This window comes from Mauremys mutica, chromosome 4 (assembly GCF_020497125.1).
Source record: "Mauremys mutica isolate MM-2020 ecotype Southern chromosome 4, ASM2049712v1, whole genome shotgun sequence".
Lineage (NCBI taxonomy): Eukaryota > Metazoa > Chordata > Testudines > Geoemydidae > Mauremys > Mauremys mutica.
This window is the reverse complement of record NC_059075.1, coordinates 16,649,332-16,668,475: the sequence shown is the minus strand read 5'-3', so window position 1 is coordinate 16,668,475 and position 19,144 is coordinate 16,649,332. Positions and strand designations below refer to the sequence as shown.

General features: G+C 41.4%; 1 protein-coding gene across 4 annotated transcripts in view; it reads right to left on the bottom strand.

Annotated features, from left to right (window-relative positions):
* BRF1 (BRF1 RNA polymerase III transcription initiation factor subunit) overlaps positions 1-19,144 on the bottom strand; it is a 239,089-nt gene that overhangs the window by 41,362 nt on the left and 178,583 nt on the right. For all 4 annotated transcript variants that reach the window (XM_045013916.1, XM_045013914.1, XM_045013915.1 and 1 more), the window contains one exon: positions 17,152-17,408. In XM_045013916.1, coding sequence (XP_044869851.1) covers positions 17,152-17,408 — 257 coding nt within the window. The remainder of the gene's footprint in view (positions 1-17,151; positions 17,409-19,144) is intronic.

The following is a 19,144-nucleotide window of genomic DNA, read 5'->3' as shown; positions in this document are numbered from 1 at the left end:
CTTGAGTTGCAATTTTTGGTTGTGCCCCTTCCCAAACCCAGACAAAAAGAGGGGAGTCAGGGGATGGAGGTGGCACTCCCTCACCGAGCCCCGCTGCGCCAGGCTGAGCCGCTGACATCGCTGCTTCCCCTTGGCGCCCCCAAATGTTCCTCCATGCCCACCTAGGTGGGTGCGTTCCACAGTTTGAAAACCTCTGCTGTACTGGGATGTGCCAAAACTCTCATGCTGGCTGGGGGAGGGGTCAGTCATGACACCATCATAGCTGTCCATTGTATTGCATTGCTTCTCCCTATGCGTGAAGGAAGTGAACATTATCGATTGTTCAATGGAGCCTTCCAGCAGTTTTGTTCAGTCAACTGCTTGATAACAGGTCGCATCAAAGTTTCTGCACCTAACACCTGCATGTGGGTGTGTTATTATATAAAAGCTATTTAAGGGCCAAATCCAGATTGCTGTGCCATGTGAGAAATTCCACTGACGTCAAGAGGTGCTTGTGAGAGCAAGGCAAACAGGATCAGGCCATAATTCTTAAGTTAATTAAAACATCAAAGTGAAATTCTATTCTATTTTGTTATTACTGCTAGGAATGAATGATCACAAAAATCAGTCAACTTCCATGTTTGCTTCTCAATGAACAAAGGAAAGAAAAATGTGCTCCGCTTACAAATAAAAACATGTTTTTTCTAGTTGCCAGACCTGCAACTTCAACCTGTGATCCAATTGTCACATTAGGTTCTTCCCTTGTCATGCATCACCATCTGTAAAAGGTTCTGTGAGATAATTACGCCTGTGGCTAGCTGGCTAAAAGGTAATAAAGGTAATAATTGGAGATATACCAATCTCCTAGAACTGGAAGGGACCTCGAAAGGTCATCGAGTCCAGCCCCCTGCCTTCACTAACAGGACCAATTTTTTTTTGCCCTAGATCCCTAAGTGGCCTCCTCAAGGATTGAACTCACAACCCTGGGTTTAGCAGGCCAATGCTCAAACCACTGAGCTATCCCTCCCTCACGTAATGAGCCCAGCTGGGCTCCGCCCTCACGTAATGAGCCCAGCTGGGCTGCAGCACAATCACCTAACTGGCCAGCCCCCCAAGCTGGCTGCAAGGAGCCTACAAGTCTGCATTTAAACTCAGCAGCAGCAGGTCACTGGCTGCTCAATGCTTATGCTCAGGCAGCTGTGATGGCTCTTGTGCTTGCCTTGTTTTCAGCCTTGCTTGCAGGGGCCGCTTTAGCTTTTTTGCCACCCCAAGCACGGCAGGCAGGCTTGGTGGTGGCAAGTCCCCAGTCCCACAGCTTTGGTGGCTTGCCTGCGGGATGTCCCCGGTCCCGTGGCTTTGGCGTACCCGCCGCCGAATCCACGGGACCGGGGACCTCCCGCAGGCAAGCCGCCAAAGCTGTGGGACTGGGGACCTCCCGCAGGCAAGCCGCCGAAGGCCACCTGACTGCCGCCCTCGCAGGGACTGGACGGGAGACCCCCCGGCTTGCCGCCCCAGGCACATGCTTGGAGTGCTGGTGCCTGGAGCCGCCGCTGCTTGCTTGGTTCTTGGCTCCAACCAGTAGGCCTGACCACCGACGCCCTGATCCATGACAGAGGGATTCACGTTATGCCCTCAATAAAGAGCAAGCCTACCACACAGAACTCACAAAGGACTTGTCTGCGCCCAATGTTACTACGCGGCAAGCCAGGGTGTGAATCTAGAGCACACTACCTTGCTGCGCAGTAACATCCGGTGTGGACACTGCTACAATGCTCTAAAGTTTCATAGTGCAGAACATCACAGTGCAGCAAGCTACTGCACTGAGGATTCACACTCTGGCTTGCTGCACAGTAATGTTCCAGGTAGAAAAACCCTCAATAATTCTGTTGACGGGTTGAGAGCCAGAAATAACTGCAGCTCGCTCTGTCTTAGTCGTGCTGGCTCCGCAGTGTAACAAGCAAAAAGTTATTTTAGTCACTGAAGTGAGTAGAACTGACGCAGAAGCCCCTCTGGGAGCACCGTACCTATTCCCTGGGGGAGTGACAAGAGGGGCTTTCCAGAACTGGAGTGCTCAGGTGGAAAAGCTGTGCACAGGAGTGTCTGCACTTGTGTGCACCACCCCACTCCAAAATACTCCAGCATAAAAAGAGGGATTGGGGCAGGGTTATACAGGTCTGTCGCATCTTACGCTGGGGTTATGTTCGGCAGTAAGCGCCTAAAACGAAAATTGCGTATAGTCAAAATCACATTGAGTGTAATGGCGGGCGGAATCACCCGCACTACAGGTACAGTATTAAAATTGTTATTTTTCTCTCTTTTTTTTGTTTTTGCCGACTGCGTAAAGCTGAAATTGCGCATGTTAAATGCGCGTAAGATGCAACAGACCTGTAAAATCAATAGTTACAGAGGGTTTAGGGCCACTGGATCTATCTCAGGGGAAGAGTCAGAGCATCACTGGCCTATCTGGACTTGGGGCAGGTTGTAAGTGAATTCCACCCAAGAGCTGGAACTTTACAATCCAGCCTAAGTAAGGGGGCCACATTGGAGCTGCATTTCTTCAGAAACAGGGGAAGAACCAGACTGGGATTCAGTCGCAGTCTGGTCCCTGCTTCACCCTTGCAGGGTGCATAATCAGCACCTGCCCTTTTGACGTCACAGATCATCTCCGCTCCTGCGCTGGGGTCTCAATGCACTTACAGGAGTTCCTGGGAAGGGGACGGATGGACATGAAGCCAGAGTTCTGCCCCGTTCCCCCACAGCTGCAGGAGAAGAAAGAAACAGCTGCTTCCCCACCCCCTTGCAGTGTCTCAGGATTTAGGCAGCTATCACAGGAGAAAGGGAGCTCCTCACACCCCTTACTCCCCTCAGCTGGCCTATAACAAGGCTTACAAACAATTGAGCCCTAAAGGATTAACTATTTAAGAAAACACACACAAGAAAATTAAAATTATCTTTCCCCTTCTCATGGTGAACGACTGAAACAGGAATAAAATTATCAGTACAAGCTGTGGCTACTGCTATGAGCGCACGGAAGTCTTTGAATCTCAAGAATTTCCCCTAAGTGTTCCACACTTCAGGAACTGTTTCTATTTTAAAGAGCAAATTCCAAATTGTAACCCAATTCTAGTAAAAAAACAGACTATCCATAAAACATCCATGCTTTCCAAATAGCAATTTTAAGAATTATTATTATTAAAAAAAACAACAGATTTTTGCATACTGTGATGTGCTCAAAGACAGATATTTCATGTGACTTCATTATATTAATATTTAATATATTTGAACAAAAAGTTCGTAATCCACTCTTGGAGATGGTAGACAGGAAGCCACTTTGATTTTAAATGAAAATCCTGATTCAATAAAGACAGCAATTTCTCAAAACATTTTCAGGCTAATGAAATAAAGAAGCAGGTTATTAATCTATAGAATCAGAGACCCTGTTTGTTTTCACAATGCAAAGTTTGTAGTCTGCAAGACTGACCTACAGCAACATAGCTGCTGCTGTATTGTTTGTGACAGCAGGTGAAGGCTCCTGAGCAGGGAGACTGCCATGTCCTGATAAAGCACTCCAAAATACAATGGGACTCTCTGAGACGAGACTCTGTCTGCAATTTCTTTTGATGTTAAGGACTTTCCTAATCTGTCCAGGTTAGACTGAGACAGACGCAGTAAGGGTCTTCAAAGGTCAACAAGAGGAGGTTTATTTTTTAACAAATAAGCACCTTCCAGCTAAGCCCCTCCAGCTAGTAAGTCATTTGATTCATTTTTAGCTTCCTCAGATATCTTGCACTGTACAAATTTTCAAATTTGCTACAGTTTGCCTACTCCTCAGTTTATATTGGGTATTTGTGGACTAGTGTGGCAATGGGAAAAATATTAGTAGCTTTAAATCAGTCCTTTTTTTAAAAAAATGGAATAAAATTCCAAACACTACAGCTCCATGCCTGTCTCTCAGCGTAAAAAAGAATGTTTAGAAATATTTTCATGAAATTCAGTGCACAGTTTATAGGAGTCTATGTTTTATAAAATATTGATTTACAAAAACATCACTGTTTTCTTTAAATATGTACTATGCTGGCTTGTCAGAAGAATTTATAAGGGAGTAATTTGTAAAGAAAACTCAAACGGGGCCAAAAGTGACACCCTAATTTTTCCCATATTAAAAAATTGTCATGATGTTTAAATAGCACACTATGTGGAATATTTAAATAAGTACTAGTAATGTTGTACAGTAAATTCTATTTACACCAAAAGTGAGACTCATTAGAAATGATATGTGAGCACAGAACTTCTAAACTTACTCTTTAAAAATGGTAAGTTGTGCATATTTAAAATATTTTCTCCCTGTATCTCAAAAACACTGAAATCATTAAATATTCTGGTGCTTTTTTCTTTAATAAAATACTACACAAAGTTGTATATGCTTCTTTTACATCAGTATCACCTGTAAAAACAACACTGTTTGTGAGCAAGAGTAAACAGACATACTGGTATACACAGTAATTTTATATGGTTCTTATTCAACACTCATCACTGTAATATCTGGGCATCTTCCAGTAGTGTATTAAAGCAACACAACTAATATTCATCACATGTTTGAAAGCAACCAAGTTATGTCCCACTAGAGGCTGCAGTAATGCTACTGTATTAAATTATTTTCCCCACAGTTTTACTTCAAAACTTTTATTTTGGTGCAGTTGGTGGTATGACTGATGCCATCTGAGAGCACAAACAAGAGCAAAAACTCTAAGGGCTTGTCTACATTACCTGCTGGATCGACGGGCAGCGATTGATCCAGCAGGGATCGATTTATCGCGTCTAGTATTGATGCGATAAATCGATCGCTGAGCGCTCTCCCATCAACTCCAGTATTCCACCAGAGCGAGAGGCGCAGGCGGAGTCGACGGGGGAGCGCCAGCAGTCAACTCACTGCAGTGAAGACACAGTGGTGAGTAGATCTAAGTACGTCGACTTCAGCTACGTTATTCACGTAGCTGAAGTAGTGTAACTTAGATCGATCCCCCGCCACCATGTAGACCAGACCTAAGACTCCGAGGCTGCTGCAGTATCACCCCTTTGGGAGACAGATCACTGGCAAACCGACTTCAGGGTCGTGCACCAGACCCAGCTTATGTGCCTCTCCACCCTTGCTCTCCAACATGGGCTTTCTGGTATGCTTCACATGTGACCAACTCTGCAGTGTAGGAAGAACATGGAGGGAAAGAAAATGCTGTACCTAGACTAAATCAATGTTTTAAGCATTGTAATTCCTAACAGACTCCTTCCCCTTTTCCCAGGGCCATAAGAAAGTGGGCTCCATCAGGAAAGAGGTAAAGAGAGGTGTGGCAATGCACTGAAACTACCTCTTTCACACGAGGCCCTCACAACCCTCTAGCATGGCATCTGGGTTGTTCAACTACTGCATAGGAAGGGCAAAATATGGTTCAGAGTTTGATGACTTATGAAAAAAAATGAAGTAAAAAGAGAAGCACAGCTACATTTTCTGCATAAATCTTCCCAAGTCATATTCTAATAACTATTTCAAAACGTTTTGCTCTATATTTAGTAACAAACACAGCAAGGTAAGGCAGAAATCAGTTACCACAAGTGCATGGGAATCATTACTTGGTAATGGAACAGCACTTATATAATGATGACTGAGACGCAGTACACAAGCCAATTTACAACTAATTATCTGGATGCTATGAAATACTATGTGAACCAGCCACATATGCTCTTGAGTTTTGTAGCAGATCTTTATAATTTCCACCACCACATGAGCTTCAGTTTAAGAACTGCAGTCATTGTTATGTAATTATTACTAATTCTCTGGACTGGAACTGTATGCAATATCACGAAACAAAACCCTTTGCAGGATTTCCTGTCTCATTGGAGTATTACTCTTTGGGGCGGGGGAACAAATACGATACGGCAGTTAGCAAAAGTTAACATTTTGTATGTTTTATTCCCTGATCCAGTATGTTTATTCCCCACCCCACCCCCCATCTTAAATAATGTGCCGGCTAAAAATACTTCAACCACATTTATGTCCAATTTATGTCCTCCCCCCACCCCCGTCTCAGTATGATATGCACCTTCAAGTTCTAATAACTAGTATATGAAATATTTTCTAGGGTTTGGTTTTGTTTGTTTGCTCCCCAGTTTCTCAAAGAAAAAACTCCTCTTATCAGATAAATTGAGTGAAATCTGAAACAGAAAATCACAAGGCAACACTGAGCATTTTCTAACACAAACTGAAAATGAGACTAAGCTGATATGAATTGAGGGGCACTTAATACAATCATCATACAAAGTTACCCTGTGGGCTAGAATTGCTCATACACAGTCTTCAATTCAGGAAGAAATTATTTTATAGATAGTCATTAAAATTCATTCTGCATTTTTGAGCTGCCCACATGGCCTCAAACTGGACTACAGAAGGAGAATATTTCCTTGAATGGAAGGGAAAAGAGTGATACGCAGTTTATATTAAACAATAAGGATGCTGTAGAATTAAGTAGACTTGACCCAAGTCTAGACTCAGAGGTCAACCCAGATCCTTTTTTTTTAAATTTTTAAATTAAAAATGTTTGAATTATTTTGGATCTTTGGAACCCACTATGTGGAAGGACTCACACTTCCACATATTCCCAGAGGTTTCTTTCCCCAGCTTTGAAGGGGTTATTTTTATATCTCATAAACAGATTTGCATGTCACAAACAACTTGCATTTAGCCATTTTTTAATTAGGATATTTAAGGGGGCTTCTGCTCACTCAGATAATTTGTTATGTAGGAGAGACAGAGGATTTGTCACGGAATTTTATTCTTTTAAACCCAATATATTCACTATCAGTGATTCCAAGATCCTTTTCCCTACCAAAAATAAAAAACCCCAAAGATGAAATAACTAAACTCAACACCATTAACTAACTAGGAGAAAAGGCATCAAAAGGTGGAAAAGATTCTGAGACCTACAGCGTATGAAAAAGAACTGAGGGCAGTATGGACGCTCTTTGATAACCTCACTCTGAATGTCTGATTGTGTGAGACAGAAAAATGCACTGTCTTGACAAGTACCGTTTGCAAATGGTTCTGCAGTCGGTGGTGCAATGGCATAGTCTCTTCAAAAATGGAGATGAGTGGAAGCAATACTTAAAGGAGAACCAGAACCACTTCAGAAATCTGTAGTACAGTAGCTGGAAAGGAGCTAATTTTCTGAAGCTTATAGAATACTTACACGTGATGGTATGGAGTTGCTACCAAGATTTTAGGATAACTGTATTATAGTGGATGTCTGACAAGGCCAGCCCTCAACCCCATCTGATGGGAAAGGAGAGGTGCTGTATTCTTAAGAGTAGGCTGTCCTCAGACTGTGCTTAGGGGTTCCATCTTTCAAATCAGCCTTAGAACCAGTTTTCCATTTAAACTCAGCTCTTCTGAGTGCGCTAAAATCTGCATGTTTACATGGATAGCCTTGAAATTTCGTGTACCTCATGGGGGCATGAGGTTCAGTTACTGAACCAACTTTGGAGCCATTCGACCATGGGATTCCCAAGATATAGTTCCCGCAAAAAAGAGTTTTTCTTAAAATTGAGCTGTTGGCAACAATTTTTTCCACACAGATAGAAATCAAACCAGGGCTGAGATCACTGCACCAAGGTCTCAAATGCTTGAGAGTCACCCCAGCAGAGTGCATGCCACCCACTACCCCGTTGGGGGAAATCAAATTACAAAGAGTTGGTTCTCCAGTTAGGTGAGCTTCAGCAGTTCTAAGGTTCTTGCACCAAATGGATTACACTGCGCATTTGCAGGGAGAAGGTAAAGGAGTTGAAAAGTAGCTATGACGCACAGGCCTTGAATAGCTCCAGGGAGAATGTTGTGGCCATCTCACCTGAGCAACACATTGGCAATGGGAGTTCAAATCCAACCCTGAAGTCTCATCACACACACCTGGCAGATACTGGAAGGTAAATGAAACAAAAAACACCTTTGCCTCCCACCACGCCGCAACCTCCTGAGTGCTTCAAAGTAGGGTGGGAAGAGCAATGCTTGCTACGTCTCTCCTTTCCACTCTCTTAGCTGCTGTGTGTGCTGGCATACTTTAGCCCAGTTGTTGTGGGTGGGGGGAAGGGTAACCATTACTCCAATCACCTAATTCTGGTAAGAAGAGGAGTAATATCTGCTGCTCACCTGATTTTAGGTTAAAAATATAAAATTAGCTCAATACACCTTACTGCATTATATGTGAAACCGTGTTATATTAAACTTGCTTTGATCCAGAGGAGTGCATAGCCCCGCGCCCCTGGAGCACTGCTTTACCGCGTTATATCCAAATTCATGTTATATCGGGTGGGGTTATATTGAGGTAGCGGTGTACTGACAAGTGGCAAAAACCTACCTCTTTGGTTAAGCAACCATTTCTCTAAGGTTTGCTTTTTGTAAATGAAAACAAGATGAAACCAATTTACATAAATGTGTCCCCACTAAAGGTTACCAAGTTAGATATTGGTAACATTTATTTTAAATGGAGGTGCTTGGTAAATGCTACAGTTTTACAAAGAAAAAGCATCAGTTATTTTTATTACACTATCCTTTTACTTGGATTTACATGGCAGGGAGGGATAGCTCAGTGGTTTGAACATTGGCCTGCTAAACCCAGGGTTGTGAGTTCAATCCTTGAGGAGGCCACTTAGGGATCTGGGGCAAAATCAGTATTTGGTCCTGCTAGTGAAGGCAGGGGGCTGCACTCAATGACCTTTCAAGGTCCTTTCCAGTTCTAGGAGATGGGTATATCTCCATTATTATATCTAAATTATAAAATACAGACGCAAAACTCAAACATGTACACATTACACTACAAACTCACAGATTATAGAGGACTAAGAGTTTAGCTGCCCTTCACAGAGCATCTCATGAAAACATTCCAGAGGATCGATTTACCAATTAGCTAATATCCGAACCAAAAGCCTATTCTATACAGCACATTCACATGTGAAGACATGCAGAAAAATCCCCATCTTAAGTAGGCAACAATTAGAGTTGAGGCCAATATCCAAATAACCATTACTAGCATGCTTTAAAAGAGAACACATTCCTGTTAAAGGCCACACCTAAACAAATATAACAAAAATAAGCCAGTTGACTGAGAGAAAGATCTTGGAACTACAGTCTGAACAAAGGTACTGTCAGCCCCAGCCTCTCTTCTAAAAGGGGGTTCTTCCAAAAGTGAATTTCATGCCAGTGACCCTCTGCTAGTCACCACACAGAAGTAAAGCCTGTAGCACAGCAGAAGACCAGAAGTAAAACTTAATATCTCATTTTCAGTAATACCTATGAATTCCAAGCCATGTGGCAGAACTCAAAGTAAGAGGGGGGGATATCAAAAAGTAACTTACACAAAGAGCTGAAGACACTTCTGAAAAATAAAAATAAATGGTGGGAAAATTAAAGCATTTAACACGTACGGAAAAGACTCAGAAGTGCTTCAGATCTGTCAAACACATGGGATTGTATCTCTACAAACTTTGCTCTCACACAAAATCTTTGACCTTCAGGGAATTCCTGAAGAAATACATCTACCAACTGTCCTTTCAGCTAAACCATGAACTTCAAACTTTCAAACTCAATTGGGCCAAAAGAAACCTGATGAGGTTCAACAAGGACAAGTGCAGAGTCCTGCACTTAGGACGGAAGAATCCCATGCACTGCTACAGATTAGAGTCCGAGTGGCTAGGCAGCAGTCCTGCAGAAAAGGACCTAGGGGTTACAGTGGACGAGAAGCTGGATATGAGTCAACAGTGTGCCCTTGTTGCCAAAAAGGCTAAGGACATTTTGGGCTGTAAAAGTAGGAGCACTGCCAGCAGATCGAGGGACATGATCATTCCCCTCTATTCGGCATTGGTGAGGCCTCATCTAGAGTATTGTGTCCAGTTTTGGGCTCCACACTACAAGAAGGATGAGGAAAATTGGAAAGAGTCCAGTGGAGGGCAACAAAAATGATTAGGGGGCTGGAGCACATGATTTATGAGGAGAGGCTGAGGGAACTGGGATTATTTAGTCTGCAGAAGAGAAGAATAATGGGGGATTTGACAGCTGCTTTCAACTACCTGAAAGGGGGTTCCAAAGAGGATGGATCTAGATTGTTCAGTGGTACCAGATGACAGAACAAGGAGTAATGGTCTCAAGTTGAGTGGGGGAGGGAGGGTGGTGAAGCACTGGAATGGGTTACCTAGGGAGGTGGTGGAATCTCCTTCCTTAGAGGTTTTTAAGGTCAGGCTTGACAAAGCCCTGGCTGGGATGATTTAGTTGGGGATTGGTCCTGCTTTGAGCAGGGGGCTGGACTAGATGACCTCCTGAGGTCCCTTCCAACCCCGAGATTCTATGATTCTATGATGTTTTAAATATTACTTTTTCCTAGCACCAGGACCACAGCCCTAAAAGACCAACTCTTTCCTTGATCATGTAAATTAACAGAGTGCTTTGTTACCTTAAGAATTACATTACTCGCTATTAGCACGGTTTGTGAGGCTAATTAACAGTACTGTATGTAGAAATACAGCCTTGGTTCTCTCTCACACAGAGTATGTCTACCCTGCGATTAAAAACCCACTGCTGGCCTGTGCCAGCTGACTGGGGGTAGGGGGGGGGGAGGGCTGTTTAACTGAGGTGCAGACATTCGAGCTTGGGCTGGAGCCCAGGCTCTAGGACTCTCAAGGTGGGAGGGTTCCAGAGCTCAGGCTGCAGCCCGAGCCTGAACACCTTAATATCGCAATTAAACAGCCCTTAGCCCAAGCCCTGTGAGCCCGTCAGCTGGCATGGGCCAGCCACAGCTGTCTAACTGCAGAGTAGACAAACCCATATGCATCATCTGACCTTGGCTTTCCAAGTCTAGCTGATTCACCATCTAAGTGAAAACAAGACAGGTTAACCAATTCTAATTTTTTAATCACCCAGAAATATCTTGGATTACTAAACAAACTCTATTCTGTACAATCCAGGTAACTGATCTGAAAGGTCCTTGATTTGGAAAACTTGAGCTCTGCCCACAATACCAATACCTTACAAAGCTAAATATTGTACACGGAACATATTATACATCCACAACAAAGCAGCTGCTGGTTGTTTTGAGTATAGAGAAATAAATCACAAGTCATGACAATAGCAAGATAAGCAATAATGGACATCCACACTGAGCATATTTACTTAGCTGAGCCTAGGGCATTTCCAACACTGAAATGGTATGCTACTTAGCGTTCTAGTTTTATGTCAATTCCAGTCCTGTAACTAAAAATAAAGTGCACAGCATAATTTGTTCCATACTATCTATGGTCCTGAATGTGTGGGAAATAGTTTTTTTTCCAGTAAAAGCACCTACATATTCTACTAATCAACCACAGTGCCAAAAATGCATCTGAAGAGGCAAGTTTCCTGATTAAAAGCAGATGAGCAGCTTTTAAGACCCGCTCATTCCTTGCGTATTTTTGCATGTGTCACATTTCAAAAGATCCACTGAAATGAAAGGCACCCGTGAAACACATGTCCAGCATTTTTTGAGGTATTTTGATAAAAAATAATCTAGAACTGAAATATTTAAACTAATCAGATCGGAAGGCAACTGTCATACTCAAGATAAGCACATGATAGAATAACGACTTAAATACAAGTAGCAAAATGACTGTCCAGGCAACGGAGCAGCTGTTGTGTGCTGAGTACTATGTAGTAGTAATACATACTACCTGGGAATTGCAACCTCTTTTAGTGAGAAGGGGAATGTTGGCTAGGATGCTGGGCCATGAGACGGACTTGGAAACCCAACAGAAATGTATTAGGGATGGCCTACAGTATTTAACAAGCCACCCCAAGGCTCTAACATTGCAGCACATCCCTAATACTGAACTGCAATGTCAGCAATATGTAGGCCATGAATCCACGGATCTTCTGACTCAGTGGCACAACTGCTAGCAACTCAGCCATATTGGCATTGGTTAGCCATCAGCTAACAAAATGTATCTACTAGTAGGATCAATAACTACAAGAAAGGAGTGAGGCAATAAACAATTTTTGGAAGTAAATTTCAAATATACTCATTCCTGAAAACTCCACTGAGGGCTTTTGCTATCTTTGTAATAAACATGAGTTGGTTTTCTATTGTATATGCACATCCTTTTGTTCAGAACAACCTTATTTTATTAAAAGAGATTTAGCTGTGCTTTACAATCCTGCTGCATTTCTTCCAAGACAAGTTTTTTGTGAGATTAACTTGACACATTTATTCCCTTGATAATATATCCTGTCCTCTCAGATATCATTGCCAATTTCAAGTACATAGCAATAAATAGGCTTTAAATTTTTAAAAGCAATGACTTGAAAGGCCCTTCAGTTCCCACACTTTCGTGTTACAACAGATTTCACTTCGCAAGTAGTGTAGTAACATTTCAGTTCAAGTAAATGTAAACTATTAAAGCTTCCACCAGACCTAGATCTCCTCCTCTATCACAATTCAAGAATTCCAGGATATAACTTAGCTCAAAACTGGAACTTTAGCACATATAAAATGGAAGTTATTTGATTAGCCTTTAAAAAAAAGAATTAACATGCTATCCCTATATAATTATGAATTCTGTTTCACATTAAAAAAACATGACTGAAGATCAACTGTGCAACTGGGTAATTAAAATTAAGCTGTGGCAACTATTTTGATAGTATTCAGTATAAATCAAACAATTATTCATGCACTAGATCCTAAAAACCCAGACATACTAAATAGGAGGAGGTTATTGCCTCATTCAGTGTGTCAAAAATAAAATTACTTGACTCTCCAACCAGACAGTAGTCTTGGTACTCACTGGAGAGAAAAAATTATATGCAATGAGAAATTTAATTAATCTTATTTAGAATTTTAGAGGGTTTATTTATATTTCTTCATTGAGTTCAGTACTAATGTTGATGGGCATATTAAGTACAACTCCAGCATATTTCTTGGCAATGCATTCAAATAAAGTATGTTGTTTTCTAAAAAGCATATAATTCATCCAGTTTGTGGTAAAGCAAAACACTCAAAAATCCACCTAGCTTTTGAAAATATTAGTATATTTGATGATACTTCTTTACCGAAGAGCAAGATGTTTGCTTGGTTCTTAAAAACCGTTCTTTGACATCATTAGCCCATCAAAAATCCAGAAACTACAAACCCAGCTTTCAAATCAGGGTTTGTTTGCAGTTTAGAAAAGTGTAAAAGGGTCGATAAAGTAAATGCTTTTTGGAATTTAATTTTCCTATTAGTTTAACAGTAATTATTATATCACCAATGACGCTCTATTAGAAAGATAGTTTACCAAGGAAATAAGATTTTAGCTTGTTTCTATGAAACTTCCTTAACACTCCACCTACTTAAATATTTGTTGGGAATCAATAATTATACAACATTATAGCATTTGTTTACTTAGTATTTGAAAACACTGAACAAAACCTAGAAGATCTTTCTTTAATACTCTGCCTATCCTTATTCTGTGTTTGATATATCAAAAAAAACAGTTTCCATTCAAAGGGCTTTAGTCTGAATCTGTTCTTACAAACATGTCGCCTAAAAGACATAAGAAATATGGATTTATACTTGCAAGTAAATGACTCACTTTTAAATAGGATTGGGGGGATTCTCTTTTAACTATAATGTATAACTATAAAGAGAAGTCCTAGGATAATCCATTGTATTTTATAGTGTGAAAGATTTAGAAGGGTAGAGAGTTGAAACTGAGCCATGCCCTTCCTTGCACTACATACAGTAAGATGACCCTTCCTATACTATGATGACCTCCGCTAATCATAGAAGTCAAGTAAGCATGAAGAACAATTTCATTTGAGAATGGGGAGCAAGGAAAACTGGTCTATATTGAAACTCTGCTTCCCATACAAGAATTCTGCTTTAATCACCTACCACCAATATTATTTTCCTCACTTGTCAAGTTCCCAGTAGCTTGGGTCTCAGTACTTTTCAATTAGGCCAAAGAATTGAATCAGTACGTCTTAAGACTTAACTATCACTCAGACTAATTGAAGTATTGGATTAAAGCATGCTGATCTCATAGATGCTTGTGATGCAAGCTGCTGCTGCAGATAGATTACTAAATATTTAAGACCTCTAAAGATAAACTAGCAGGATTATAAATCACTGAAAAATAAATAGCTAGCAGAATCTCTGCAAATGTCTCCTGGATACTGGCATATATACTTCATTCATTTTCTAATGAGAAATGTGAAGGGGTTTTATTATTAATTGCATACAAATTACCATGATTATTGTATCACAGGAGAAGTATTTTCCATTCACTTCTCAGAGGAACGATGCTGAATAAAGGAATTTATGCATGACACATAACAACAATGCTGAACAAAGGAATTTCTGGATGCCATATAAGATGTTTGGCACTTAGAGTAATGGAAGAAAATCAAAAGGAATATCATAAATCTTTAATTGTAGGAAATCAAAATAATCTATTTGCTTGCCAAGTTCTCAGTATTGTTTTAGCAGGAACATTACTTTGGAAGTGAAAGCTCTCCTTAATATACATATCTGTATATGCACCCACCTCACCCCACACAACTCCCACAGGTTTGCTGCAAAATTAACCACATTTGAAAATTGCTAATCAGTGACAGAGAACTCTGCAAGCACTCTCAGGAGGTGCTCTGAGAACTCAAAAAGGGAAAAATAAACATGGTTTTATTACCTACTTTTAGAAAATAATTATTTGTATTTAGATAGCTTTCCATACTGCCTTATTGTTTAATTTAGGGCATTTAAAAAAAAAAAGAAAAAAAGGGCTTAGCAGCTGAAGGGCCTACTGACTTCAACTGGAGCGACAAGGGCTCAGCATTTCTGAGAATCAGGCCCTGAAAATGGTGATGTGAAGATGTGGAGAAGCCGTCAAAAACTGCCAGGGTATGTCTACACAGCAACTAGACACCCATAGATGGCCGGTGCCAGCTGACTCTGGTTCACGGGACTGTTTCATTGCTGTGTAGACCTCTAGACTCAGGCTGGAGTCATAGCTCTAGAACCTTCCCACCTCGGATGGTCCTAGAGCCCAGGCTCCAGCCCGAGTCCAGCTGTCTACACAGCAGTGAAACAGCCCCAAGCCCCGTGAGCCCAAGTTAGCTGGCACGGGGCAGTTATGGGTGTCTAGCTGATGTGCAGACATACCCCTCGTGCTAAATGCTCAGCTCTGACATGCAATTGTTTCAAAATCAATAATACCACCACAACGTAAGGCACCTATCAGCGTTCACCTTCTGACAACAGAATCAGAGCATTATTTAATTAGATAATGTAACTCCTGGTTTAAGTCTCATCAAAAATTTGTTAAACCTAAATATCTTCAGGGTAATGTGTGTGAAATGCTACAAATTAATCTTGAATGCTTTTTTGCACTTCACTTTGCTAACAGAAAAAACACTGCTCGTGGGTTTTTAGACCTCACCATTATCATCAACTAAATAAGAGACTTACAATATTCTTGCTGACGTAAAAGGGTCAGAAGGGAGACGAGGAAGAAAGAATGTTGTTATTAAGGGTATTTCTATTATCTTTCCAGGGAAACGTTGTATAAGCATGGAGCAATCATGGTAAATAACAAAAAACAAACAAGGGAAAAATAGCAGACGAGGGAGAAAATCTTTGCTATTACAATAATGTCTCTCGCAGAATCAAGTCTCCTAGGAATATCGAGAAATTTAAACAAGCCGGATCTCTCTATTTACACATTTATTCTTAAATGTTGGCTCTTAAACCAAGGGCCAGAATAAGCATCTGAATGCTATAGACTCTCACTGTGCTTTCTCTGTTTAGCTTCTCGGTACTGACCTCCACCTATCTTCTCTCCTCTCCTCACCAGATCAGTCTCTCCCCCTTTCCCATCTTGAGCAGACAGTTATCTGGCTCTCCTCCTCCCTCTGCTGACACCCTCTCATAGGGTGGCTGATTCCTTCACTCCCTGGCGGCAGTGATATTAGCCTCACATTTTTCCACTGCTGCTGCCTCCAAGCTCCCCTGATTTCAAACACACATTCCTTCTCCTCCTCCAAAGAACATGCATCAGGCTCTTCTCTTTCCCCTGTATTACCGTGGTACATCTCTACCCCAACTCGTTCTGCGAGGGCTTTGATTCCTGGCTCTCTCACTTCCTTTCTCCTCCTAATCTCCTACCCTCAATCCTGGGAGGCTTCATCCTCCATACTGATGGCTGTGCTTCCTTCTCACTGGCTGAACCTGCCACCAGGGATCAACTCCCTCATTCACCTCACACCTTTGAGCTTGTCTTCACCAACAATATACAAACGAACACACAAAAACACCCTAGTAGCTCATTCACAATCTTTGTTTCCCCTACCCTCCACACTTTGTCTGTTATCAATTGTAACGGTTTGCCTAAACTTAGACTAGGTTCTTTGTAGGTAGGAACCATAGAAATATATAATAGACAAATGAGAAATGACTATGCATAGAAGCAGTTCAAATGATTATCTGAAGCAGCCTAATAAAACAGTTGAATATTGCAGACAGCACACACCAATTTCCCTGTATACTTTACCGCATACTCCAAATCTATCCAACAAGTTTGATTATTTTACTCATTAAAATAGAAGTTTTCATCACAGCCTTAAACATTTGCAAGTGCAGACCAGAAAACTGACATGCGTATTTACTGTGAAGCTTTATATTTGTGTTATCAATTAACAACAAAAGCTTGGAATAAAACTGAAACAAAAGCTAATCCAAACAGCTAGCTGTCATAACAGATGGATACTATCTATTTTTTCATATCAAGTGGAAAAGCCAAAACATCAGCATTTCAGTGTCATGTCTGTGTCTATGAAGAAGCCAACTTAAGGAAAGACAAGAAATGTCAGAATTACATTAAGAATAGACATCTATGGCTGAAAGATTCACATGTGAATTCTCATTGATTCTTTCACACTATGATGGTTAATCCACACAGAAGCTGTCAGCTGATATGTGGTCTGCAAATAAGGTTTCATTGCGGCATTGCATGAAAAATAAATAAAAATCAGAGCCCTAATGTTACTTTAGTCTCAAACAAGCATTACACTATCTACGCTGTCTGTCCAGACAGATGCATAGACAGCCTCAGAGAGATATAAATGAACAACAATACCTTTTTCCCATACTGTTTACAGTGTTGGCTATATTCCTACTGGCAGTAGATTTTCTTCTTGACAGCTTCTTGGTGTTGCTGCTGTCATCGGTGCTGTCATCCTCTTTCTTTGGTGTGCTACTTCCTTTGCTGTTCAGGTCCTTTAGCACATTATAATTAATTTTACTTGAGATTTTCTTCTGTTCCAACATCTTTTCAATTGCCTCTCCTGCTGTGCTAGCTTGAATTGGCTCCCGCTTTTTTGCAGACTTCTTTGGCTTAATTAAAATATAAAATTAGTGATTTAGATACAATCAAAATAATTTTACCAGAACAGAAGGGTGATCTGCAGTGCTGCTGACACTGGTGTTAGATGACCCAGTAGGCGGCACGGTTCACTTGGAGTCAGTACCAAGCCAATGCCCCAGTATGGTGTTTCAGGTATTGTACTGCTGCAGGCGCCAGGACTGGTATCAGCTGTAAAATGGAGATTCTGGCCATCTGAGGACATTGTAGAGCCCATGTGACTTTTTCAAGAGATAAGGTGTTAGCTTTTGTATCTTTTGTCAAATGCCACCACATGTCATTATGATTGCTCTGCTAAATTAATCCCATAGTTTCTGCATTGTTACCAAAGAGAAACATAGCTTCTTTCCCAAATGTCATCTACAGGGGGACAGGGTTGTTCCAGTGACAGGAGAGGGGCTCCCAATACATTTTATAAAATTAACCAAAAAGTAAATATACATTTCCCCCACAATACTTGTTTATAACTAGACCCATATTTCTGCAAAGTGAGGCTCAAAATTAAAGCAATACTATTTTGGGGAGCACCATAGGACTCTTGCTCCATGATTCAGTGAAGAAGGCCAACTGTATTACAGAGTTGGCAATCAGTGGGTAAAGGGATTGGCATTAATGCTGGCCTCTGAGCAATTACACATTCCACTTAGATGCTAGGCATTGCAGTGATGTCAGTGATGTTCAGTTTGAGGTAGTCTTGTGTAGGTCAAAAAGTTGCAAGTCGAAGTTTTTGACTGACACTGTGTGACAGAGTAGGGAGTGGGGCGGATTGACCTGGGAATGTTCTGTGGGAGTGTTACTGGGACTGTCTGCATTGGTCATGGGATATCAAGGTGTGACTTCACTTGAGGAATGATACCTGAGCATGTAACCTGGAGGGGGATTGGGCCAGGTGACACCTTCTGCCCGGGGAAACGGGACAAAAGCTGGAGGAGGAGCCGGGGGGAGGCTGGGTGAGATGGCTGGAGGGGGTTTCAGTTTGGAGCTGGCTGGGGAAACGGAGGAAGACCCAGAGCCGGGGTCCAAGCTCCCTGGCCCCAATATGGACGTGACTGAGGGGGTCCTGTTGTCTGTACATGCAAGACCTGTTTTGGACTGTGCTCCTATTGGCTAATAAACCTTCTGTTTTACTGGCTGGCTGAGAGTCATGGTGAATCACAGGAAGTGGGGGGTGCAGGGCCTTGTCTCCCCACACTGCCTGACACACTGCAGCCCAGAACTAGATGAGATGTTATAGACAGAAAGATCTTTGAGTGTATCTGGCAACTGTTCAGGTGAAGAAAGGTCCCATGTCCCCATTCTAAAGGAGTAGGGAATAACTTTGATGTCTTGCCCAACATTTTCATTCTCAAAGGACGGTTTAACATCTAAATCTGTAAGAGAATTATTTTTGAATGCATAATAGCTGTTCTATTTATCTCCCTGGGTCAAATGCTACCTTGAAAATCGCAGGCACTATGTTAATCAAGTTCTAGCCTAAAGTTGTCAGCAACAGTAGAGAGTTAGAGAAAAATTCAATGTTGTCAGAACAAAAAGGTGGGTGTTTGGGCTGTTTCTGTGCCAGAGGGTTATGCACAGTTTTGAAAATTACTTGTGCAATGCCATTTGTATGAATGTAGCCTGAATGAGAAACTCTCAAGCATCAAACAGTCTTTCATTGTCGGGTTTACTTTTTATTGTTTAAATATCTTGGGAAATGGTGTCTTTCATT